Source organism: Dendrobates tinctorius, unplaced genomic scaffold, assembly GCF_039654945.1.
Source record: "Dendrobates tinctorius isolate UK_male_01 unplaced genomic scaffold, ASM3965494v1 ptg000231l, whole genome shotgun sequence".
NCBI classification, from domain to species: domain Eukaryota; kingdom Metazoa; phylum Chordata; class Amphibia; order Anura; family Dendrobatidae; genus Dendrobates; species Dendrobates tinctorius.
The window spans coordinates 6,624,671-6,651,330 of NW_027361898.1; the positions used below are offsets into that span (position 1 = coordinate 6,624,671).

The window sequence follows — 26,660 nt, forward strand, 5'->3', positions numbered from 1 at the left end:
ACCTGAGGGACGCTTACTATCACATGCCGATTCATCCAGACCACAGGGAATTCCTCAGGTTTGCGGTTTCCCAGGGTCCCTGGGTCAACCACTACCAGTTCAATGTCCTGCTGTTCGGGGTGTCATCAGTCCCTCGAGTGTTTACCAAGATAATGGCAGAGGCATTGATCTTCATTTGCCAGCATGGGATTTGCATTGTCACATACGTAGACGACCTTCTAATAACGGTCCCATCCATGCCTCGCCTGAATCAGGATGTAGGAAAGTCCCTGGAGATTTTGCAGTCCTTGGGTTGGATCCCCAACCTGGAGAAATCAGACCTTCTTCCTTCGTCAGGGAAGAAGTTCTTAGGGATACTCCTGGACTCAGAAAGGTGAACATCTTTCTTACCCAGGGAACGACAACTCGACCTTGTTCAGAGGTCCTCCAGGTTCGGAGACCAGAGAGCACCAACCCTGAGACTCAATGTCCATCCTAGCTTCACTTACAGCGTGCGTCCAAGCTGTTTCCTGGGCTCAAGATCATACTCTATTCCTTCGGTCCTATGTACTCCGGTGTTCAAAGAAGTATCGGAATACTCTGACCAAGAGAACTTCTCTTCCTGGTCATGTGAAGGCGTCCCTCCTATGGTGGCTGGACTACCAGAACCTCCAGCGGGGCGTCAGCTGGGCTCCGCTCTCCCTGAAAATTGTCACCACAGACGCCAGTCAGAGTCTGGGATGCTATAGTGGAGAAATCTCACATCCAGGGGTTATGGCCCCCAGACGTCAGAGCCAGCTCCTCAAATGTGAGAGAACTGAAAATTGTGGAGGAAGCGTTGAAAGTAGCATCAACCCTTGTCCAAATCATCATGTATGTGTCTGCCCAGACAATGCGACAACAGTGTCCTACATCCGACACCAAGGAAGCACAAAATTCTTCAACCAAAAAATTGGTAGCTGCAAGAAATTTTTCTTGGGCAGAGAAACGTCTGTTGTCCATATCAGCAGGCGAACTTCCTCAGCAGGAAGGACGTTAATTCCGGGGAATGGAGCCTAGACCAAACAGTATTTTTGCCTCTGGTGTCAAGGTGGGGAAATCCCGATGTGGACCCTTTTTGCCAGCGGTCAAAATGCGAAGGTGGAAACTTTTTTCCCGCAGTCCCACCGACGGAGCATTGGGAGTAGATGCCTTCTCCCATCCGTGGCAGTTCAATCTGGCTTACACCTTCCCTCCGATTCCCACGGTAGCGAGAACACTGCAGAAGATACGGGCAGAACAAGTCGCTACAATTCTAGTGGCTCCCTTTTAGCCAGGGAAAAGCTGGTACGGAGCCCTAGGGAACATTTCTCAGGAAGGCCCAATACGTCTGCCCCTAGAGGACCAGTCTCCTTTACTAAGACCCTCTACTGCCCCCAGACCCGCACAGAATGAACCTTGCGGCCTGGCTACTGAAGCCGGAATTCTAATGGCTTAAGGCCTTTCCGAGGAAGTGATCCAAACTCTACAGGGTCACCGGCCATTCTAGGCTGAGCATGACTAACGCCATTTACGGGAAGGTTTGGAAGATGTTCTTATCTTGGTGTTCTCTAAGTGCCCTGGACCACTTCCATCCTAATATCACACAGATCTTAGAATTTCTTCAAGACGGCTTAGTTCTAGGGCTCACTCCTAGTACACTAGAGGTACAGGTGTCAGCTCTTAGTTCATTTACAACCAAGATCTGGCAAGCCATCGATGGATCAAGCGATTCATAACCTCAGCAACTAGAATCCGTCCCAGACTCCGTAGTCAGTTTCTCCTTGGGACTTGAACCTAGTTCTCAAAGGCTTGACCAGGGAACCGTTTGAGCCACTGTCTTCCACGGCTCTGGAAAACTTAACACTAAAAACTGCATTTTTTGGTAGCAATTACTACCGCAAGGCGCATACGAGAATTACAGGCCCTTTCAATACAGGAGCCATACTTGACCATCACAGAAGATGGCATCTTCCTAAGGTTAAATCCCTCCTTTATGCCTAAGGTAGTCTCAAACTTTCATAGGTTCCAGGACATTGTATTACCTTCCTTCTGTACAAACCCCTCCAACACGAAAGAAGAAGCCTTTCACACCCTCGACGTCTGTAGAGTAGTTCTCTTCTACCTCCAGCAGACGGAGAGTTGGAGGATTGACCAGATTTTATTTATTTAAATTTCCTGTCGGAATAAAGGCAAAAAGGCGGCAAAAATTACAATCGCGAATTGGATCAGGCAAGCTATCAGCCCTCACCTACTCATCACAGAACGTTCCTTCTCCTACATCTCTGAAAGCCCACTCTACTCATCAGTATCAACATCATGGGCAGGAAGAGGGGACGCATCTTCTGAGCAGATATGCAGAGCCGCCACCTGGTTGTCTGTACATACATTTACCATACACTATACACTAAATTTCAACAGGGATTTAACGTTTGGCAGATATGTTCTGCAGGCTGTTGTCCCTCCCTAAGAAATTAGTATTTCTCCGATATGGCCGTCGTGGAGGGTGACTAGAGAAAATAGAATTAGTCTTACCGGTAATTCGGTTTCTAGGAACCTTCCACGACAGCACTAATTTCCCTCCCTATCTGATAATGTTATTGAATGATTTCTACACCTTGGTGTCCAGAAAAAACACTGGAGATAGCAGGAAGGGGAGGGTTATTTAACCACTTGTGCATTTCCTGTCCCCCATTAGGGCGGGGAGACATCCTCCGATATGGCTGTCGTGGAAGGTTCCAAGAAACCGAATTACCGGTAACACTAATTCTATTTTTCATGCTCCATCACATGCATCCAAATACTAGACAGCGTGGCTGGCCAGTAAAGGTCTAAAAGAAGAAAAAATAATGACATGGCCCCCTTGTTCACCTGATCTGAACCCCATAGAGAACCTGTGGTCCCTCATAAAATGTGAGATCTACAGGGAGGGAAAACAGTACACCTCTCGGAACAGTGTCTGGGAGGCTGTGGTGGCTGCGGCACGCAATGTTGATCGTAAACAGATCAAGCAACTGACAGAATCTATGGAAGGAAGGCTTTCGAGTGTCATCGTAAAGAAAGGTGGCTATATTGGTCACTGATTTTTTTTTTGTTTTGTTTTTGAATGTCAGAAATGTTTATTTCTACATTTTGTGTTATATTGGTTTACCTGGTGAAAATAAACAAGTGAGATGGATATATATTTGGTTTGTATTAAGTTGCCTAATAATTCTGCACAGTAATGGTTACCTGCACAAACAGAAATCCTCCTAAGATAGCCAAATCTAAAAAACCCCCTCCAACTTCCAAAAATATTAAGCTTTTATATCTGAGTCTTTTGGGTTGATTGAGAACATAGTTGATATTCAATAATAAAAAGAATCCTCTCAAATACAACTTGCCTAATAATTCTGCACATGGTATATAATACTGCACCCTATGTACAAGAATATAACTACTATAATACTGCACCCTATGTACAAGACTATAACTACTATAATACTGCTCCTATATACAAGAATATAACTACTATAATACTGACACTATGTACAAGAATATAACTACTATAATACTTCCCCCTATGTACAAGAATATAACTACTATAATACTTCCCCCTATGTACAAGAATATAACTACTATAATACTGCCCCCTATGTACAAGAATATAACTACTATAATACTGCTCCTATATATATCAGAATATAACTACTATAATACTGCCCCTATGTACAAGAATATAGCTACTATAATACTGCTCCTATGTACAAGAATATAACTACTATAATACTGCCCCCTATGTACAAGAATATAACTACTATAATACTGCTCCTATGTACAAGAATATAACTACTATAATACTGTCCTCTATGTACAAGAATATAACTACTATAATACTGCTCCTATGTACAAGAATATAACTACTATAATACTGACACTATGTACAAGAATATAACTACTATAATACTTCCCCCTATGTACAAGAATATAACTACTATAATACTGCCCCCTATGTACAAGAATATAACTACTATAATACTGCTCCTATGTACAAGAATATAACTACTATAATACTGTCCTCTATGTACAAGAATATAACTACTATAATACTGCTCCTATGTACAAGAATATAACTACTATAATACTGACACTATGTACAAGAATATAACTACTATAATACTTCCCCCTATGTACAAGAATATAACTACTATAATACTTCCCCCTATGTACAAGAGTATAACTACTATAATACTGCCCCCTATGTACAAGAATATAACTACTATAATACTGCTCCTATGTATAAGAATATAACTACTATAATACTGTCCTCTATGTATAAGAATATAACTACTATAATACTGCCCCCTATGTATAAGAATATAGCTACTATAATACTGTCCCTATGTATAAGAATATAACTACTATGACACTGCCCCTATGTACAAGAATATAACTACTATAATACTGCTCCTATGTGCAAGAATATAACTACTATAATACTGTCCTCTATGTATAAGAATATAACTACTATAATACTGCCCCCTATGTACAAGAATATAACTACTATAATACTGCTCCTATGTGCAAGAATATAACTACTATAATACTGTCCTCTATGTATAAGAATATAACTACTATAATACTGTCCCTATGTATAAGAATATAACTACTATAATACTGCCCCCTATGTATAAGAATATAACTACTATAATACTGTCCCTATGTATAAGAATATAACTACTATAATACTGTCCCTATGTACAGGAATATAACTACTATAATACTTGAACAGTATATTCTGAACTGTTAAACGTTAACCCCTCCCGCACTGTCATTAGTTTAAACTGCACATTACAACTCTTGTCATTCTTTTTCAGTGGCCGTCCCCACAATGTGTGAATCGGGGCTTTTCACTCCTGAACCAGCCAGTCCTGGGTCATATTATGGCGAGTGCTCTGATGCCTACTACCAAGAGGACCGATGGCAGAAGCTGCGCACCGCTGTCAGGAAACTGGAATTTTGGGAGAGTTTTAGTGCTGAGCCGATAGGAAGTGGATTCTTCTCTAAAGTTTATAAAGTAAGTGACCCCCAGGATTCATTTCTTGGGTGACATCCCTTGCGGCGACTTTTCGTGGGGCAACTACCACAGCAGCTCCTGCATGGGAGCTACTTGGTGTTCATTGGCAAGTGTGACCTTTAATAATTCATCTGTGCCCACAGCCGTGTGGGTGATGCGGGGCGGTATGATAATAGGAGGGAGACATGGCGGAGGACACAGGAGCAGTAAGCGGAGATCTGCCACTACTGAAATATTAATGGTCTCCTGTTCTTTCAGGACACGTAGCATTGTGTTCTCTGCCCGAGGTTAAAAGGGCGAAGCACAGGCCGGACGCAGCGGGTCTGTCTGAACAGTGGGTCAGCATAGTAAACATGGATGATGGGGCTGGGTAAATGGCGAGAGCCACCGAAACCAGCTACCCATGAGGGGCATTAACCCTGGGAAAGCTGGGTAGAAGCAGCATGGCGGCCATTACTGGCTACATAGATGTAAATGTATGACTGCACTATGTGGTGGCCATCGCCCCTCTGCACTGGTTCCCTGTGATGGACGGCAGTGAGGGAAGGAGCAGGCATTTCTGTCTGCCCTGTGCTGCCTGCTCAAGTTACCAGTTCTCCAGGAGACGTATGATGGCGGTAAGCGCAGTTTTGCCACTGATGTTTGTGTGTATGCCGATCTATGACGGATCCTCACAGCTCCGATGTATTCAGGGGCCATGACCGTTTATTACTCTTCTGATCGTATCGAGCAATGGAATATTCCACCGGCCGTCTGCTCCCTGCCCGATGGGGAGAGTAGTGCTGGGATAGTGACACATCAAAGGCGGTATCACACAGGATGGGATTATATACACAGCTCAACAGACAGTATCACACAGGATAGGATTAGATACAGAGCTCAAAGACAGGATCACACAGAATAGGATTAGATACACCGCTCAGCAGTCAGTATCACACAGGATAGGATTAGATACATGGTTCAGCAGACTGTATCACACAGGATAGGATTAGATACATGGCTCAGCAGACAGTATCACACAGGATAGGATTAGATACACGGCTCAGCAGACAGTGTCACACAGGATAGGATTAGATACACGGCTCAGACAGTATCACACAGGATAGGATTAGATACACGGCTCAGCAGACAGTATCACACACAATAGGATTAGATACACAGCTCAGCAGACAGTATCACACAGGATAGGATTAGATACATGGCTCAGCAGACTGTATCACACAGGATAGAATTAGATACACTGCTCAGCAGACTGTACCACACATTATAGGATTAGATGCAGCAGCTGTGATGTCCTACTCTGTGGCTAGTTTCCAGTTTTGGTGCCATTGTTGACATGTCATACTCTGGTTGTGCCTTGATAGGGATTCAGCTTCTTTTTCGTTGGCCATTAATGATAGTAAAGTGCAGTCATGAGCCTGAGAGAGCCGATGCCATCCGTTGTTGGCTTATTGTAGGCCATGTTGTTGTGGCGCCCCTGAGGCTCAGTCACCACAGAGGTACTGCACCTCCTCCTGAGGTGTGGTATCCCAACATCCAGGTAAGGTGGAGACTCCTGACCACGCTCCAACACCTGCACCCTACACCACAAAGTAGTGCAGCAAAGCACCTTCGGCGGCTCCCTGCTTGGAATATAGCAAAGCACCCATTGGTGGCTCCCTACTTGGAGCACGAAACGTGCTGGGAGGTGGGTGGAGTTAGATAACATTACAAAGAGCGGGAAGAGTTGAGTGTAGTCTGTCAGTTGGTTGGTTAGAGAGTTGGAGAGGAGATCATCCCCGGAGTGAGGGATAGATGGATGGAAGTGCTGCAGCAGATCCCAGTGACTCTGGTCTGCTGGCACGGGAAAGGAAGAGAGAGAGAGAGCAACGTAGACTGGAAGTCTAACTCTCCATAGAGAGGAAGATCAGTGCGGAACGTGAGGAGTAAAAGAGAACAGAGGATGTGGGTTAGAAGAGAACCCTTCCTAGAAGTTCTAAGCGCAAGGCCGGGGCCCGGTCCCCGAGGTTGTATGGATACTAATGGTCCTGCAGCAGACACCGGAGGAATAGAAGTAGTGACCACTTTATTCCCACACAAGACTTGGGGGCACAACAGCAACTGGATAGTGAGCCGGGACTTAGTAGCAAGGAGTCCCCGAAGCAGGCTACAGCTGTCTGCCGTACAAGTAGAGTTCATAGGAACATCGGACAGGAGGAACTCCAGTGTAACTCAGTTCTAGGAGTACTTCACCTAAAGGCGCTATAAGAGGAGACGTTCAGAAAGGTACATGTTGGCGGAGTGTTGGAAAGGAGTGTTCCATCTGGCCTGGAGGTTGACTGAGTCCCTGACCCGGAGGACACGGCACGGAGGCAGGCACCTGTTTGTACAACAGACTGTGAGTAAAGCTTTGGAACTACAAGCCCTGGTGTCCTCCACTTATTGCTGCGCCAACCTGTCCAGCACTGCTACATCCCTTGTACCTGACACTACACCATCTACTCGTCACCTCACCTACTCTGCCCTGAGACTACAGCCCTGCCTGTGGAGGACTATAACATCACTGCTGCACCATACCATCTGTCACAGAGGATCTGTCTGCAGCGTCGGCTTACATCTCCATTGCCGAACACCACAGGTGGCGTCACGAATCACTTATAAACTTTCATCACTACAAGCACACTGCAACAACCCCCTTTTACAATGGGCGCCCAGGGCCACGGGCCGGGTCACAGCTGCCGTGACATCTCCTATTGAAGCTCATCGGGCCCGGTACCGAGTACCCCGCCAGCCTTGGGAGGGCGACCCATTGGCTGTTCCCTCACCAGGTTGGCTCTCCTGTGGGAGAAGTAATGGCCACCATATTATTTGTATCCAGCTTTCCCTGAAACAGATAAAACAGCTGATCGCTTATAACAGTGTCTCTCCTCTGTACATATTTTCCTATGGGAGATGTGCAGAGCGGCATCTGTGCTAGTTATGTTACAGCCCCTCGTTAGGCCTGGACATTTATGCCCCCTAGGTGTCGCTATTACTAAGGAGCGCCCACAGTGCACAGCGGAGGTGTCGCTATTATTAAGGAGCGCCCACAGTGCACAGCGGAGGTGTCGCTATTATTAAGGAGCGCCCACAATGCACAGCGGAGGTGTCGCTATTATTAAGGAGCGCCCACAGTGCACAGTGGAGGTGTCGCTATTATTAAGGAGCGCCCACAATGCACAGTGGGGATGTCGCTATTATTAAGGAGCGCCCACAATGCACAGCGGAGGTGTCGCTATTATTAAGGAGCGCCCACAATGCACAGCGGAGGTGTCGCTATTATTAAGGAGCGCCCACAGTGCACAGCGGGGATGTCGCTATTATTAAGGAGCGCCCACAGTGCACAGCGGGGATGTCGCTATTATTAAGGAGCGCCCACAGTGCACAGCGGAGGTGTTGCTATTATTGAGTGCCCACAATGCACAGCGGAGGTGTCGCTATTATTAAGGAGCGCCCACAATGCACAGCGGAGGTGTCGCTATTATTAAGCAGCGCCCACAGTGCACAGCGGGGATGTCGCTATTATTAAGGAGCGCCCACAATGCACAGCGGGGATGTCGCTATTATTAAGGAGCGCCCACAATGCACAGCGGGGATGTCGCTATTATTAAGGAGCGCCCACAATGCACAGCGGGGATGTCGCTATTATTAAGGAGCGCCCACAATGCACAGCGGGGATGTCGCTATTATTAAGGAGCGCCCACAATGCACAGCGGAGGTGTCGCTATTATTAAGGAGCGCCCACAATGCACAGCGGAGGTGTCGCTATTATTAAGGAGCGCCCACAATGCACAGCGGAGGCGTCGCTATTATTAAGGAGCGCCCACAATGCACAGTGGGGATGTCGCTATTATTAAGGAGCGCCCACAGTGCACAGTGGAGGTGTTGCTATTATTAAGGAGCTCCCACAATGCACAGCGGGGATGTCGCTATTATTAATGAGCGCCCACAGTGCACAGCGGAGGTGTCGCTATTATTAAGGAGTGCCCACAGTGCACAGCGGAGGTGTCTCTATTATTAATGAGCACCCATAATGCACAGCGGGGGTGTCGCTATTATTAAGGAGCGCCCACAATGCACAGTGGGGATGTCGCTATTATTAAGGAGCGCCCACAATGCACAGTGGGGATGTCGCTATTATTAAGGAGCTCCCACAATGCACAGTGGGGATGTCGCTGTTATTAATGAGCGCCCACAGTGCACAGCGGAGGTGTTGCTATTATTAAGGAGCTCCCACAATGCACAGTGGGGATGTCGCTATTATTAAGCAGCGCCCACAATGCACAGTGGGGATGGCGCTATTATTAAGCAGCGCCCACAATGCACAGTGGGGATGGCGCTATTATTAAGCAGCGCCCACAATGCACAGCGGGGGTGTCGCTATTATTAACGAGTGCCCACAATGCACAGCAGAGGTGTTGCTATTATTAAGCAGCGCCCACAATGCACAGTGGGGATGTCGCTATTATTAAGGAGCGCCCACAATGAACAGCGGGGATGTCGCTATTATTAAGGAGCGCCCACAGTGCACAGCGGAGGTGTTGCTATTATTAAGGAGCGCCCACAATGCACAGCGGGGGTGTCGCTATTATTAATGAGCGCCCACAGTGCACAGCGGAGGTGTCGCTATTAAGGATCGCCCATAATGCACAGCGGGGGTGTCTCTATTATTAATGAGCACCCATAATGCACAGCGGGGGTGTCGCTATTATTAAGGAGCGCCCACAATGCACAGCGGGGGTGTCTCTATTATTAATGAGCACCCATAATGCACAGCGGGGGTGTCGCTATTATTAAGGAGCGCCCACAATGCACAGCGGAGGTGTCTCTATTATTAATGAGCACCCATAATGCACAGCGGGGGTGTCGCTATTATTAAGGAGCGCCCACAATGCACAGTGGGGATGTCGCTATTATTAATGAGCGCCCACAATGCACAGCGGAGGTGTCGCTATTATTGAGCGCCCACAATGCACAGCGGGTGTGTCGCTATTATTAATGAGCATGCACAATGCACAGCAGGTGTGTCGCTATTATTAATGAGCGCCCACAATGCAGAGCAGAGGTGTCGCTATTATTAATGAGCGCCCACAATGCACAGCGGAGGCGTCGCTATTATTAATGAGCGCCCACAATGCACAGTGGGGATGTCGCTGTTATTAAGGAGCTCCCACAATGCACAGCGGAGGTGTCGCTATTATTAAGGAGCGCCCACAGTGCACAGCGGGGGAGTCGCTATTATTAAGGAGCGCCCACAGTGCACAGCGGGGGTGTCGCTATTATTAAGGAGCGCCCACAATGCACAGTGGGGATGTCGCTGTTATTAAGGAGCTCCCACAATGCACATCGGAGGCGTCGCTATTATTAATGAGCGCCCACAATGCACAGTGGGGATGTCGCTGTTATTAAGGAGCTCCCACAATGCACAGCGGAGGTGTCGCTATTATTAAGGAGCGCCCACAATGCACAGTGGGGATTTCGCTATTATTAAGGAGCGCCCACAATGCACAGTGGGGATGTCGCTATTATTAAGGAGCGCCCACAATGCACAGTGGGGATGTCGCTATTATTAAGGAGCGCCCACAATGCACAGCGGAGGTGTCGCTATTATTAAGCAGCGCCCACAATGCACAGTGGGGATGTCGCTATTATTAAGGAGCGCCCACAATGAACAGCGGGGATGTCGCTATTATTAAGGAGCGCCCATAGTGCACAGCGGAGGTGTTGCTATTATTAAGGAGCGCCCACAATGCACAGCGGGGGTGTCGCTATTATTAATGAGCGCCCACAGTGCACAGCGGAGGTGTCGCTATTATTAAGGAGCGCCCACAATGCACAGCGGGTGTGTCGCTATTATTAATGAGCACGCACAATGCACAGCAGGTGTGTCGCTATTATTAATGAGCGCCCACAATGCAGAGCAGAGGTGTCGCTATTATTAATGAGCGCCCACAATGCACAGCGGAGGCGTCGCTATTATTAATGAGCGCCCACAGTGCACAGCGGAGGTGTCGCTATTATTAAGGAGCGCCCACAATGCACAGCGGGTGTGTCGCTATTATTAATGAGCACGCACAATGCACAGCAGGTGTGTCGCTATTATTAATGAGCGCCCACAATGCAGAGCAGAGGTGTCGCTATTATTAATGAGCGCCCACAATGCACAGCGGAGGCGTCGCTATTATTAATGAGCGCCCACAATGCACAGTGGGGATGTCGCTGTTATTAAGGAGCTCCCACAATGCACAGCGGAGGTGTCGCTATTATTAAGGAGCGCCCACAGTGCACAGCGGGGGAGTCGCTATTATTAAGGAGCGCCCACAGTGCACAGTGGGGGTGTCGCTATTATTAAGGAGCGCCCACAATGCACAGTGGGGATGTCGCTGTTATTAAGGAGCTCCCACAATGCACAGCGGAGGCGTCGCTATTATTAATGAGCGCCCACAATGCACAGTGGGGATGTCGCTGTTATTAAGTAGCTCCCACAATGCACAGCGGAGGTGTCGCTATTATTAAGGAGCGCCCACAATGCACAGTGGGGATTTCGCTATTATTAAGGAGCGCCCACAATGCACAGTGGGGATGTCGCTATTATTAAGGAGCGCCCACAATGAACAGCGGGGATGTCGCTATTATTAAGGAGCGCCCACAGTGCACAGCGGAGGTGTTGCAATTATTAAGGAGCGCCCACAATGCACAGCGGGGGTGTCGCTATTATTAATGAGCGCCCACAGTGCACAGCGGAGGTGTCGCTATTATTAAGGAGCGCCCACAATGCACAGCGGAGGCGTCGCTATTATTAATGAGCGCCCACAATGCACAGTGGGGATGTCGCTGTTATTAAGGAGCTCCCACAATGCACAGCGGAGGTGTCGCTATTATTAAGGAGCGCCCACAGTGCACAGCGGGGGAGTCGCTATTATTAAGGAGCGCCCACAGTGCACAGCGGGGGTGTCGCTATTATTAAGGAGCGCCCACAATGCACAGTGGGGATGTCGCTGTTATTAAGAAGCTCCCACAATGCACAGCGGAGGCGTCGCTATTATTAATGAGCGCCCACAATGCACAGTGGGGATGTCGCTGTTATTAAGGTGCTCCCACAATGCACAGCGGAGGTGTTGCTATTATTAAGGAGCGCCCACAATGCACAGTGGGGATTTCGCTATTATTAAGGAGCGCCCACAATGCACAGTGGGGATGTCGCTATTATTAAGGAGCGCCCACAATGCACAGTGGGGATGTCGCTATTATTAAGGAGCGCCCACAATGCACAGCAGAGGTGTCGCTATTATTAAGCAGCGCCCACAATGCACAGTGGGGATGTCGCTGTTATTAAGGAGCTCCCACAATGCACAGCGGGTGTGTCACTATTATCATGGAGCACCCATAATGCACAGCGGGGGTGTCGCTATTATTAAGGAGCGCCCAAAATGCACAGTGGGGATGTCGCTATTATTAAGGAGCTCCCACAATGCACAGCGGGTGTGTCACTATTATCATGGAGCACCCATAATGCACAGCGCGGGTGTCGCTAAGGAGCGCCCACAATGCACAGCGGAAGTGTCTCTATTATTAAGGAGCGCCCACAATGCACAGCGGGGGTGTCGCTATTATTAAGGAGCGCCCACAATGCACAGCGGAGGTGTCTCTATTATTAAGGAGCGCCCACAATGCACAGCGGCGGTGTTGCTGTTAAGGAGAACCCACAATGCACACGGGAAGTGTCTCTATTATTAAAGAGCGCCCACAATGCACAGCGGGGGTGTCGCTATTATTAAGGAGCGCCCACAATGCACAGTGGGGATGTCGCTATTGTTAATGAGCGCCCACAATGCACAGCGGAGGTGTCGCTATTATTGAGCGCCCACAATGCACAGCGGGTGTGTCGCTATTATTAATGAGTGCCCACAATGCACAGCGGGTGTGTCGCTATTATTAAGGAGCGCCCACAGTGCACAGCGGGGGTGTCTCTATTATTAAGGAGCGCCCACAATGCACAGCGGATGTGTCGCTATTATTAAGGAGCGCCCACAATGCACAGCGGAGGTGTCGCTATTATTAAGGAGCGCCCACAATGCACACCGGAGGTGTCGCTATTATTAAGGAGCGCCCACAGTGCACAGCGGGAGTGTCTCTATTATTAAGGAGCGCCCACAGTGCACAGCAGGGGTGTCGCTATTATTAATGAGCGCCCACAATGCACAGCGGGAGTGTCTCTATTATTAAGGAGCGCCCACAGTGCACAGCGGAGGTGTCGCTATTATTAAGGAGCGCCCACAGTGCAAGGCGGGGGTGTCGCTATTATTAAGCAGCGCCCACAGTGCAAGGCGGGGGTGTCGCTTTTATTAATGAGCGCCCACAATGCACAGCGGGGGTGTCTCTATTATTAAGGAGCGCCCACAATGCACAGCGGGGATGTCGCTATTATTAAGGAGCGCCCACAATGAACAGCGGGGATGTCGCTATTATTAAGGAGCGCCCACAATGCACAGCGGAGGTGTTGCTATTATTAAGGAGCGCCCACAATGCACAGCGGGGGTGTCGCTATTATTAATGAGCGCCCACAGTGAACAGCGGAGGTGTCGCTATTATTATGGAGTGCCCACAATGCACAGCGGGTGTGTCGCTATTATTGAGCGCCCACAATGCACAGCGGAGGCGTCGCTATTATTAAGGAGCGCCCACAAAGCACAGTGGGGATGTCGCTGTTATTAAGGAGCTCCCACAATGCACAGCGGAGGTGTCGCTATTATTAATGAGTGCCCACAGTGCACAGCGGGGGTGTCTCTATTAAGGAGCGCCCACAATGCACAGCGGGGGTGTCGCTATTATTAAGGAGCGCCCACAGTGCACAGCGGAGGTGTTGCTATTATTAAGGAGCGCCCACAATGCACAGCGGGGGTGTCGCTATTATTAATGAGCGCCCACAGTGCACAGCGGAGGTGTCGCTATTATTAAGGAGTGCCCACAATGCACAGCGGGTGTGTCGCTATTATTAATGAGCGCCCACAATGCACAGCGGAGGCGTCGCTATTATTAAGGAGCGCCCACAATGCACAGTGGGGATGTCGCTGTTATTAAGGAGCTCCCACAATGCACAGCGGAGGTGTCGCTATTATTAAGGAGCGCCCACAGTGCACAGCGGGGGTGTCTCTATTATTAAGGAGCGCCCACAATGCACAGCGGGGGTGTCGCTATTATTAAGGAGCGCCCACAGTGCACAGCGGAGGTGTTGCTATTATTAAGGAGCGCCCACAATGCACAGCGGAGGTGTCGCTATTATTAAGGAGCTCCCACAATGCACAGCGGGGGTGGCGCTATTATTAAGGAGCTCCCACAATGCACAGCGGGGGTGTTGCTGTTATTAAGGAGCGCCCACAATGCACAGCGGAGGTGTCGCTATTATTAAGGAGCTCCCACAATGCACAGCGGAGGTGTCGCTATTATTAAGGAGCGCCCACAGTGCACAGCGGGGGTGTCGCTATTATTAAGGAGCGCCCATAATGCAGAGCAGAGGTGTCGCTATTATTAAGGAGCGCCCACAATGCACAGTGGGGATGTCGCTGTTATTAAGGAGCTCCCACAATGCACAGCGGGTGTGTCACTATTATCATGGAGCACCCATAATGCACAGTGGGGATGTCGCTGTTATTAAGGAGCTCCCACAATGCACAGCGGGTGTGTCATTATTATCATGGAGCACCCATAATGCACAGGGGAGGTGTCACTATTATTAAGGAGCTCCCACAATGCACAGCGGGGGTGTTTCTATTATTAAGGCGCACCCACAATGCACAGCGCAGGTGTCACTATTATTAAGGCGCACCCATAATGCACAGCGGGGCTGTTGCTGTTAAGGAGAACCCACAATGCACGCAGGAGGTGTCACTATTATTAAGGAGCTCCCACAATGCACATCGGGGGTGTCGCTATTATTAAGGAGCGCCCACAATGCACAGCGGAGGTGTCTCTATTATTAAGGAGCGCCCACAATGCACAGCGGAGGTGTCTCTATTATTAAGGAGCACCCTTTATGCACAGCGGGGGTGTTGCTGTTAAGGAGCTCCCACAATGCACAGCGGGGGTGTCGCTATTATTAAGGAGGGCCCACATTGCACAGCGGAGGTGTCTCTATTATTAAGGCACACCCATAATGCACAGCGGAGGTGTCTCTATTATTAAGGAGCGCCCACAATGCACAGCGGGGGTGTCGCTATTATTAAGGAGCGCCCACAATACACAGCGGGGGTGCCGCTATTATTAAGGAGCGCCCACAATGCACAGCGGGGGTGTCGCTATTATTAAGGAGCGCCCATAATGCAGAGCAGAGGTGTCGCTATTATTAATGAGCGCCCACAATGCACAGCGGAGGCGTCGCTATTATTGAGCGCCCACAATGCACAGTGGGGATGTCGCTGTTATTAAGGAGCTCCCACAATGCACAGCGGGTGTGTCACTATTATGATGGAGCACCCATAATTCACAGCGGGGGTGTCGCTATTATTAAGGAGGGCTCAAAATGCACAGTGAGGATGTCGCTATTATTAAGTAGCTCCCACAATGCACAGCGGGTGTGTCACTATTATCATGGAGCACCCATAATGCACAGCGGGGGTGTCGCTAAGGAGCGCCCACAATGCACAGCGGAAGTGTCTCTATTATTAAGGAGCTCCCACAATGCACAGCGGGGGTGTCGCTATTATTAATGAGCGCCCACAATGCACAGCGGAGGTGTTGCTGTTAAGGAGAACCCACAATGCACACGGGAAGTGTCTCTATTATTAAGGAGCGCCCACAATGCACAGCGGGGGTGTCGCTATTATTAAGGAGCGCCCACAATGCACAGCGGAGGTGTCGCTATTATTAAGGAGCACCCATAAAGCACAGCGGGGGTGTTTCTATTATTAAGGAGCGCCCACAATGCACAGCGGGGGTGTTTCTATTATTGAGCGCCCACAATGCACAGCGGAGGTGTCTCTATTATTAAGGAGCGCCCACAATGCACCGCGGAGGTGTCTCTATTATTAAGGAGCGCCCACAATGCACAGCGGAGGTGTCTCTATTATTAAGGAGCTCCCACAATGCACAGCGGGGGTGTCGCTATTATTAAGGAGCGCCCACTATGCACAGCGGAGGTGTTGCTGTTAAGGAGAACCCACAATGCACACGGGAAGTGTCTCTATTATTAAGGAGCGCCCACAATGCACAGCGGGGGTGTTGCTATTATTAAGGAGCGCCCACAATGCACAGCGGAGGTGTCTCTATTATTAAGGAGCGCCCACAATGCACAGCGGGGATGTCGCTATTATTAAGGAGCTCCCACAATGCACAGCGGAGGTGTCGCTATTATTAAGGAGCACCCATAAAGCACAGCGGGGGTGTTTCTATTATTAAGGAGCGCCCACAATGCACCGCGGAGGTGTCTCTATTATTAAGGAGCACCCACAATGCACAGCGGAGGTGTCTCTATTGTTAAGGAGCACCCACAATGCACAGGGGAGGTGTCACTATTATTAAGGAGCTCCCACAATAAACAGCGGGGGTGTCGCTATTATTAAGGAGCGCCCACAATGCACAGCGGAGGTGTCACTATTATTGAGCACCCATAATGCACATCGGGGGTGTTGCTGTTAAGGAGAACCCACAATGCACAGCGGGGGTGTCACTATTATTAAGGAGCTCCCACAATGCACAGCGGGGGTGTCGCTATTATTAAGCAGCGCCCACAGTGCACAGCGGGGGTGTCGCTATTATTAAGGAGCGCCCATAATGCAGAGCAGAGGTGTCGCTATTATTAAGGAGCGCCCACAATGCACAGTGGGGATGTCGCTGTTATTAAGGAGCTCCCACAATGCACAGCGGGTGTGTCACTATTATCATGGAGCACCCATAATGCACAGTGGGGATGTCGCTGTTATTAAGAAGCTCCCACAATGCACAGCGGGTGTGTCACTATTATCATGGAGCACCCATAATGCACAGGGGAGGTGTCACTATTATTAAGGAGCTCCCACAATGCACAGCGGGGGTGTTTCTATTATTAAGGCGCACCCACAATGCACAGCGGAGGTGTCACTATTATTAAGGCGCACCCATAATGCACAGCGGGGCTGTTGCTGTTAAGGAGAACCCACAATGCACGCAGGAGGTGTCACTATTATTAAGGAGCTCCCACAATGCACATCGGGGGTGTCGCTATTATTAAGGAGCGCCCACAATGCACAGCGGAGGTGTCTCTATTATTAAGGAGCGCCCACAATGCACAGCGGAGGTGTCTCTATTATTAAGGAGCACCCTTAATGCACAGCGGGGGTGTTGCTGTTAAGGAGCTCCCACAATGCACAGCGGGGGTGTCGCTATTATTAAGGAGGGCCCACATTGCACAGCGGAGGTGTCTCTATTATTAAGGCACACCCATAATGCACAGCGGAGGTGTCTCTATTATTAAGGAGCGCCCACAATGCACAGCGGGGGTGTCGCTATTATTAAGGAGCGCCCACAATACACAGCGGGGGTGCCGCTATTATTAAGGAGCGCCCACAATGCACAGCGGGGGTGTCGCTATTATTAAGGAGCGCCCATAATGCAGAGCAGAGGTGTCGCTATTATTAATGAGCGCCCACAATGCACAGCGGAGGCGTCGCTATTATTAATGAGCGCCCAAAATGCACAGTGGGGATGTCGCTGTTATTAAGGAGCTCCCACAATGCACAGCGCGTGTGTCACTATTATCATGGAGCACCCATAATTCACAGCGGGGGTGTCGCTATTATTAAGGAGCGCCCAAAATGCACAGTGGGGATGTCGCTATTATTAAGTAGCTCCCACAATGCACAGCGGGTGTGTCACTATTATCATGGAGCACCCATAATGCACAGCGGGGTTGTCGCTAAGGAGCGCCCACAATGCACAGCGGAAGTGTCTCTATTATTAAGGAGCTCCCACAATGCACAGCGGGGGTGTCGCTATTATTAAGGAGCGCCCACAATGCACAGCGGAGGTGTTGCTGTTAAGGAGAACCCACAATGCACACGGGAAGTGTCTCTATTATTAAGGAGCGCCCACAATGCACAGCGGGGGTGTCGCTATTATTAAGGAGCACCCACAATGCACAGCGGAGGTGTCGCTATTATTAAGGAGCACCCATAAAGCACAGCGGGGGTGTTTCTATTATTAAGGAGCGCCCACAATGCACAGCGGGGGTGTTTCTATTATTGAGCGCCCACAATGCACAGCGGAGGTGTCTCTATTATTAAGGAGCGCCCACAATGCACCGCGGAGGTGTCTCTATTATTAAGGAGCGCCCACAATGCACAGCGGATGTGTCTCTATTATTAAGGAGCTCCCACAATGCACAGCGGGGGTGTCGCTATTATTAAGGAGCGCCCACTATGCACAGCGGAGGTGTTGCTGTTAAGGAGAACCCACAATGCACATGGGAAGTGTCTCTATTATTAAGGAGTGCCCACAATGCACAGCGGGGGTGTCGCTATTATTAAGGAGCGCCCACAATGCACAGCGGAGGTGTCTCTATTATTAAGGAGCGCCCACAATGCACAGCGGGGATGTCGCTATTATTAAAGAGCTCCCACAATGCACAGCGGAGGTGTCGCTATTATTAAGGAGCACCCATAAAGCACAGCGGAGGTGTCGCTATTATTAAGGAGCGCCCACAATGCACAGCGGAGGTGTTTCTATTATTAAGGAGCGCCCACAATGCACAGCGGGGGTGTTTCTATTATTGAGCTCCCACAATGCACAGCGGAGGTGTCTCTATTATTAAGGAGCGCCCACAATGCACCGCGGAGGTGTCTCTATTATTAAGGAGCACTCACAATGCACAGCGGAGGTGTCTCTATTGTTAAGGAGCACCCATAATGCACAGCGGAGGTGTCTCTATTATTAAGGGATCGCCCACAATGCACATCGGGGATGTTGCTGTTAAGGAGAACCCACAATGCACAGGGGAGGTGTCACTATTATTAAGGAGCTCCCACAATAAACAGCGGGGGTGTCGCTATTATTAAGGAGCGCCCACAATGCACAGCGGAGGTGTCACTATTATTGAGCACCCATAATGCGCATCGGGGGTGTTGCTGTTAAGGAGAACCCACAATGCACAGGGGAGGTGTCACTATTATTAAGGAGCTCCCACAATGCACAGCGGGGGTGTCGCTATTAAGGAGCGCCCACAGTGCACAGCGGAGGTGTCGCTATTATTAAGGAGCGCCCACAATGCACAGCGGGGGGTGTTGCTATTATTAAGAAGCACCCACAATGCACAGCGGGGGTGTCGCTATTATTAAGGAGCAACCATAATGCACAGCGGGGGTTTTGCTGTTAAGGAGCTCCCACAATGCACAGCGGGGGTGTCGCTATTATTAAGGAGTACCCACAATGCACAGCGGGGGGTGTTGCTATTATTAAGAAGCACCCACAATGCATAGCGGGGGTGTCGCTATTATTAAGGAGCAACCATAATGCACAGCGGAGGTGTCGCTATTATTAAGGAGCGCCCACAGTGCACAGCGGGGGAGTCGCTATTATTAAGGAGCGCCCACAGTGCACAGCGGGGGTGTCGCTATTATTAAGGAGCGCCCACAATGCACAGTGGGGATGTCGCTGTTATTAAGGAGCTCCCACAATGCACATCGGAGGCGTCGCTATTATTAATGAGCGCCCACAATGCACAGTGGGGATGTCGCTGTTATTAAGGAGCTCCCACAATGCACAGCGGAGGTGTCGCTATTATTAAGGAGCGCCCACAATGCACAGTGGGGATGTCGCTATTATTAAGGAGCGCCCACAATGCACAGTGGGGATGTCGCTATTATTAAGGAGCGCCCACAATGCACAGCGGAGGTGTCGCTATTATTAAGCAGCGCCCACAATGCACAGTGGGGATGTCGCTATTATTAAGGAGCGCCCACAATGAACAGCGGGGATGTCGCTATTATTAAGGAGCGCCCATAGTGCACAGCGGAGGTGTTGCTATTATTAAGGAGCGCCCACAATGCACAGCGGGGGTGTCGCTATTATTAATGAGCGCCCACAGTGCACAGCGGAGGTGTCGCTATTATTAAGGAGCGCCCACAATGCACAGCGGGTGTGTCGCTATTATTAATGAGCACGCACAATGCACAGCAGGTGTGTCGCTATTATTAATGAGCGCCCACAATGCAGAGCAGAGGTGTCGCTATTATTAATGAGCGCCCACAATGCACAGCGGAGGCGTCGCTATTATTAATGAGCGCCCACAGTGCACAGCGGAGGTGTCGCTATTATTAAGGAGCGCCCACAATGCACAGCGGGTGTGTCGCTATTATTAATGAGCACGCACAATGCACAGCAGGTGTGTCGCTATTATTAATGAGCGCCCACAATGCAGAGCAGAGGTGTCGCTATTATTAATGAGCGCCCACAATGCACAGCGGAGGCGTCGCTATTATTAATGAGCGCCCACAATGCACAGTGGGGATGTCGCTGTTATTAAGGAGCTCCCACAATGCACAGCGGAGGTGTCGCTATTATTAAGAAGCGCCCACAGTGCACAGTGGGGGTGTCGCTATTATTAAGGAGCGCCCACAATGCACAGTGGGGATGTCGCTGTTATTAAGGAGCTCCCACAATGCACAGCGGAGGCGTCGCTATTATTAATGAGCGCCCACAATGCACAGTGGGGATGTCGCTGTTATTAAGTAGCTCCCACAATGCACAGCGGAGGTGTCGCTATTATTAAGGAGCGCCCACAATGCACAGTGGGGATTTCGCTATTATTAAGGAGCGCCCACAATGCACAGTGGGGATGTCGCTATTATTAAGGAGCGCCCACAATGCACAGCGGAGGTGTCGCTATTATTAAGCAGCGCCCACAATGCACAGTGGGGATGTCGCTATTATTAAGGAGCGCCCACAATGAACAGCGGGGATGTCGCTATTATTAAGGAGCGCCCACAGTGCACAGCGGAGGTGTTGCTATTATTAATGAGCGCCCACAATGCACAGCGGGGGTGTCGCTATTATTAATGAGCGCCCACAGTGCACAGCGGAGGTGTCGCTATTATTAAGGAGCGCCCACAATGCACAGCGGAGGCGTCGCTATTATTAATGAGCGCCCACAATGCACAGTGGGGATGTCGCTGTTATTAAGGAGCTCCCACAATGCACAGCGGAGGTGTCGCTATTATTAAGGAGCGCCCACAGTGCACAGCGGGGGAGTCGCTATTATTAAGGAGCGCCCACAGTGCACAGCGGGGGTGTCGCTATTATTAAGGAGCGCCCACAATGCACAGTGGGGATGTCGCTGTTATTAAGAAGCTCCCACAATGCACAGCGGAGGCGTCGCTATTATTAATGAGCGCCCACAATGCACAGTGGGGATGTCGCTGTTATTAAGGAGCTCCCACAATGCACAGCGGAGGTGTTGCTATTATTAAGGAGCGCCCACAATGCACAGTGGGGATTTCGCTATTATTAAGGAGCGCCCACAATGCACAGTGGGGATGTCGCTATTATTAAGGAGCGCCCACAATGCACAGTGGGGATGTCGCTATTATTAAGGAGCGCCCACAATGCACAGCAGAGGTGTCGCTATTATTAAGCAGCGCCCACAATGCACAGTGGGGATGTCGCTGTTATTAAGGAGCTCCCACAATGCACAGCGGGTGTGTCACTATTATCATGGAGCACCCATAATGCACAGCGGGGGTGTCGCTATTATTAAGGAGCGCCCAAAATGCACAGTGGGGATGTCGCTATTATTAAGGAGCTCCCACAATGCACAGCGGGTGTGTCACTATTATCATGGAGCACCCATAATGCACAGCGCGGGTGTCGCTAAGGAGCGCCCACAATGCACAGCGGAAGTGTCTCTATTATTAAGGAGCGCCCACAATGCACAGCGGGGGTGTCGCTATTATTAAGGAGCGCCCACAATGCACAGCGGAGGTGTCTCTATTATTAAGGAGCGCCCACAATGCACAGCGGCGGTGTTGCTGTTAAGGAGAACCCACAATGCACACGGGAAGTGTCTCTATTATTAAAGAGCGCCCACAATGCACAGCGGGGGTGTCGCTATTATTAAGGAGCGCCCACAATGCACAGTGGGGATGTCGCTATTATTAATGAGCGCCCACAATGCACAGCGGAGGTGTCGCTATTATTGAGCGCCCACAATGCACAGCGGGTGTGTCGCTATTATTAATGAGTGCCCACAATGCACAGCGGGTGTGTCGCTATTATTAAGGAGCGCCCACAGTGCACAGCGGGGGTGTCTCTATTATTAAGGAGCGCCCACAATGCACAGCGGATGTGTCGCTATTATTAAGGAGCGCCCACAATGCACAGCGGATGTGTCGCTATTATTAAGGAGCGCCCACAATGCACAGCGGAGGTGTCGCTTTTATTAAGGAGCGCCCACAATGCACACCGGAGGTGTCGCTATTATTAAGGAGCGCCCACAGTGCACAGCGGGAGTGTCTCTATTATTAAGGAGCGCCCACAGTGCACAGCAGGGGTGTCGCTATTATTAATGAGCGCCCACAATGCACAGCGGGAGTGTCTCTATTATTAAGGAGCGCCCACAGTGCACAGCGGAGGTGTCGCTATTATTAAGGAGCGCCCACAGTGCAAGGCGGGGGTGTCGCTATTATTAAGCAGCGCCCACAGTGCAAGGCGGGGGTGTCGCTTTTATTAATGAGCGCCCACAATGCACAGCGGGGGTGTCTCTATTATTAAGGAGCGCCCATAATGCACAGCGGGGATGTCGCTATTATTAAGGAGCGCCCACAATGAACAGCGGGGATGTCGCTATTATTAAGGAGCGCCCACAATGCACAGCGGAGGTGTTGCTATTATTAAGGAGCGCCCACAATGCACAGCGGGGGTGTCGCTATTATTAATGAGCGCCCACAGTGAACAGCGGAGGTGTCGCTATTATTATGGAGTGCCCACAATGCACAGCGGGTGTGTCGCTATTATTGAGCGCCCACAATGCACAGCGGAGGCGTCGCTATTATTAAGGAGCGCCCACAAAGCACAGTGGGGATGTCGCTGTTATTAAGGAGCTCCCACAATGCACAGCGGAGGTGTCGCTATTATTAATGAGCGCCCACAGTGCACAGCGGGGGTGTCTCTATTAAGGAGCGCCCACAATGCACAGCGGGGGTGTCGCTATTATTAAGGAGCGCCCACAGTGCACAGCGGAGGTGTTGCTATTATTAAGGAGCGCCCACAATGCACAGCGGGGGTGTCGCTATTATTAATGAGCGCCCACAGTGCACAGCGGAGGTGTCGCTATTATTAAGGAGTGCCCACAATGCACAGCGGGTGTGTCGCTATTATTAATGAGCGCCCACAATGCACAGCGGAGGCGTCGCTATTATTAAGGAGCGCCCACAATGCACAGTGGGGATGTCGCTGTTATTAAGGAGCTCCCACAATGCACAGCGGAGGTGTCGCTATTATTAAGGAGCGCCCACAGTGCACAGCGGGGGTGTCTCTATTATTAAGGAGCGCCCACAATGCACAGCGGGGGTGTCGCTATTATTAAGGAGCGCCCACAGTGCACAGCGGAGGTGTTGCTATTATTAAGGAGCGCCCACAATGCACAGCGGAGGTGTCGCTATTATTAAGGAGCTCCCACAATGCACAGCGGGGGTGGCGCTATTATTAAGGAGCTCCCACAATGCACAGCGGGGGTGTTGCTGTTATTAAGGAGCGCCCACAATGAACAGCGGAGGTGTCGCTATTATTAAGGAGCTCCCACAATGCACAGCGGAGGTGTCGCTATTATTAAGGAGCGCCCACAGTGCACAGCGGGGGTGTCGCTATTATTAAGGAGCGCCCATAATGCAGAGCAGAGGTGTCGCTATTATTAAGGAGCGCCCACAATGCACAGTGGGGATGTCGCTGTTATTAAGGAGCTCCCACAATGCACAGCGGGTGTGTCACTATTATCATGGAGCACCCATAATGCACAGTGGGGATGTCGCTGTTATTAAGAAGCTCCCACAATGCACAGCGGGTGTGTCATTATCATGGAGCACCCATAATGCACAGGGGAGGTGTCACTATTATTAAGGAGCTCCCACAATGCACAGCGGGGGTGTTTCTATTATTAAGGCGCACCCACAATGCACAGCGCAGGTGTCACTATTATTAAGGCGCACCCATAATGCACAGCGGGGCTGTTGCTGTTAAGGAGAACCCACAATGCACGCAGGAGGTGTCACTATTATTAAGGAGCTCCCACAATGCACATCGGGGGTGTCGCTATTATTAAGGAGCGCCCACAATGCACAGCGGAGGTGTCTCTATTATTAAGGAGCGCCCACAATGCACAGCGGAGGTGTCTCTATTATTAAGGAGCACCCTTTATGCACAGCGGGGGTGTTGCTGTTAAGGAGCTCCCACAATGCACAGCGGGGGTGTCGCTATTATTAAGGAGGGCCCACATTGCACAGCGGAGGTGTCTCTATTATTAAGGCACACCCATAATGCACAGCGGAGGTGTCTCTATTATTAAGGAGCGCCCACAATGCACAGCGGGGGTGTCGCTATTATTAAGGAGCGCCCACAATACACAGCGGGGGTGCCGCTATTATTAAGGAGCGCCCACAATGCACAGCGGGGGTGTCGCTATTATTAAGGAGCGCCCATAATGCAGAGCAGAGGTGTCGATATTATTAATGAGCGCCCACAATGCACAGCGGAGGCGTCGCTATTATTAATGAGCGCCCACAATGCACAGTGGGGATGTCGCTGTTATTAAGGAGCTCCCACAATGCACAGCGGGTGTGTCACTATTATGATGGAGCACCCATAATTCACAGCGGGGGTGTCGCTATTATTAAGGAGGGCTCAAAATGCACAGTGGGGATGTCGCTATTATTAAGTAGCTCCCACAATGCACAGCGGGTGTGTCACTATTATCATGGAGCACCCATAATGCACAGCGGGGGTGTCGCTAAGGAGCGCCCACAATGCACAGCGGGGGTGTCGCTATTATTAATGAGCGCCCACAATGCACAGCGGAGGTGTTGCTGTTAAGGAGAACCCACAATGCACACGGGAAGTGTCTCTATTATTAAGGAGCGCCCACAATGCACAGCGGGGGTGTCGCTATTATTAAGGAGCGCCCACAATGCACAGCGGAGGTGTCGCTATTATTAAGGAGCACCCATAAAGCACAGCGGGGGTGTTTCTATTATTAAGGAGCGCCCACAATGCACAGCGGGGGTGTTTCTATTATTGAGCGCCCACAATGCACAGCGGAGGTGTCTCTATTATTAAGGAGCGCCCACAATGCACCGCGGAGGTGTCTCTATTATTAAGGAGCGCCCACAATGCACAGCGGAGGTGTCTCTATTATTAAGGAGCTCCCACAATGCACAGCGGGGGTGTCGCTATTATTAAGGAGCGCCCACTATGCACAGCGGAGGTGTTGCTGTTAAGGAGAACCCACAATGCACACGGGAAGTGTCTCTATTATTAAGGAGCGCCCACAATGCACAGCGGGGGTGTTGCTATTATTAAGGAGCGCCCACAATGCACAGCGGAGGTGTCTCTATTATTAAGGAGCGCCCACAATGCACAGCGGGGATGTCGCTATTATTAAGGAGCTCCCACAATGCACAGCGGAGGTGTCGCTATTATTAAGGAGCACCCATAAAGCACAGCGGGGGTGTTTCTATTATTAAGGAGCGCCCACAATGCACCGCGGAGGTGTCTCTATTATTAAGGAGCACCCACAATGCACAGCGGAGGTGTCTCTATTGTTAAGGAGCACCCATAATGCACAGCGGAGGTGTCTCTATTATTAAGGAGCGCCGACAATGTACATCGGGGATGTTGCTGTTAAGGAGAACCCACAATGCACAGGGGAGGTGTCACTATTATTAAGGAGCTCCCACAATAAACAGCGGGGGAGTCGCTATTATTAAGGAGCGCCCACAATGCACAGCGGAGGTGTCACTATTATTGAGCACCCATAATGCACATCGGGGGTGTTGCTGTTAAGGAGAACCCACAATGCACAGCGGGGGTGTCACTATTATTAAGGAGCTCCCACAATGCACAGCGGGGGTGTCGCTATTATTAAGCAGCGCCCACAGTGCACAGCGGGGGTGTCGCTATTATTAAGGAGCGCCCATAATGCAGAGCAGAGGTGTCGCTATTATTAAGGAGCGCCCACAATGCACAGTGGGGATGTCGCTGTTATTAAGGAGCTCCCACAATGCACAGCGGGTGTGTCACTATTATCATGGAGCACCCATAATGCACAGTGGGGATGTCGCTGTTATTAAGAAGCTCCCACAATGCACAGCGGGTGTGTCACTATTATCATGGAGCACCCATAATGCACAGGGGAGGTGTCACTATTATTAAGGAGCTCCCACAATGCACAGCGGGGGTGTTTCTATTATTAAGGCGCACCCACAATGCACAGCGGAGGTGTCACTATTATTAAGGCGCACCCATAATGCACAGCGGGGCTTTTGCTGTTAAGGAGAACCCACAATGCACGCAGGAGGTGTCACTATTATTAAGGAGCTCCCACAATGCACATCGGGGGTGTCGCTATTATTAA

General features: G+C 50.1%; 1 protein-coding gene across 2 annotated transcripts in view; it reads left to right on the top strand.

Moving 5' to 3' along the window:
• The window catches only part of LOC141059874 (dual specificity testis-specific protein kinase 1-like), a 94,772-nt gene that overhangs the window by 18,883 nt on the left and 49,229 nt on the right, over positions 1 to 26,660 (top strand). For both annotated transcript variants that reach the window (XM_073556045.1, XM_073556044.1), the window contains exon 2: positions 4,854 to 5,053. In XM_073556045.1, coding sequence (XP_073412146.1) covers positions 4,868 to 5,053 — 186 coding nt within the window. In that variant the 5' untranslated portion in view covers positions 4,854 to 4,867. The remainder of the gene's footprint in view (positions 1 to 4,853; positions 5,054 to 26,660) is intronic.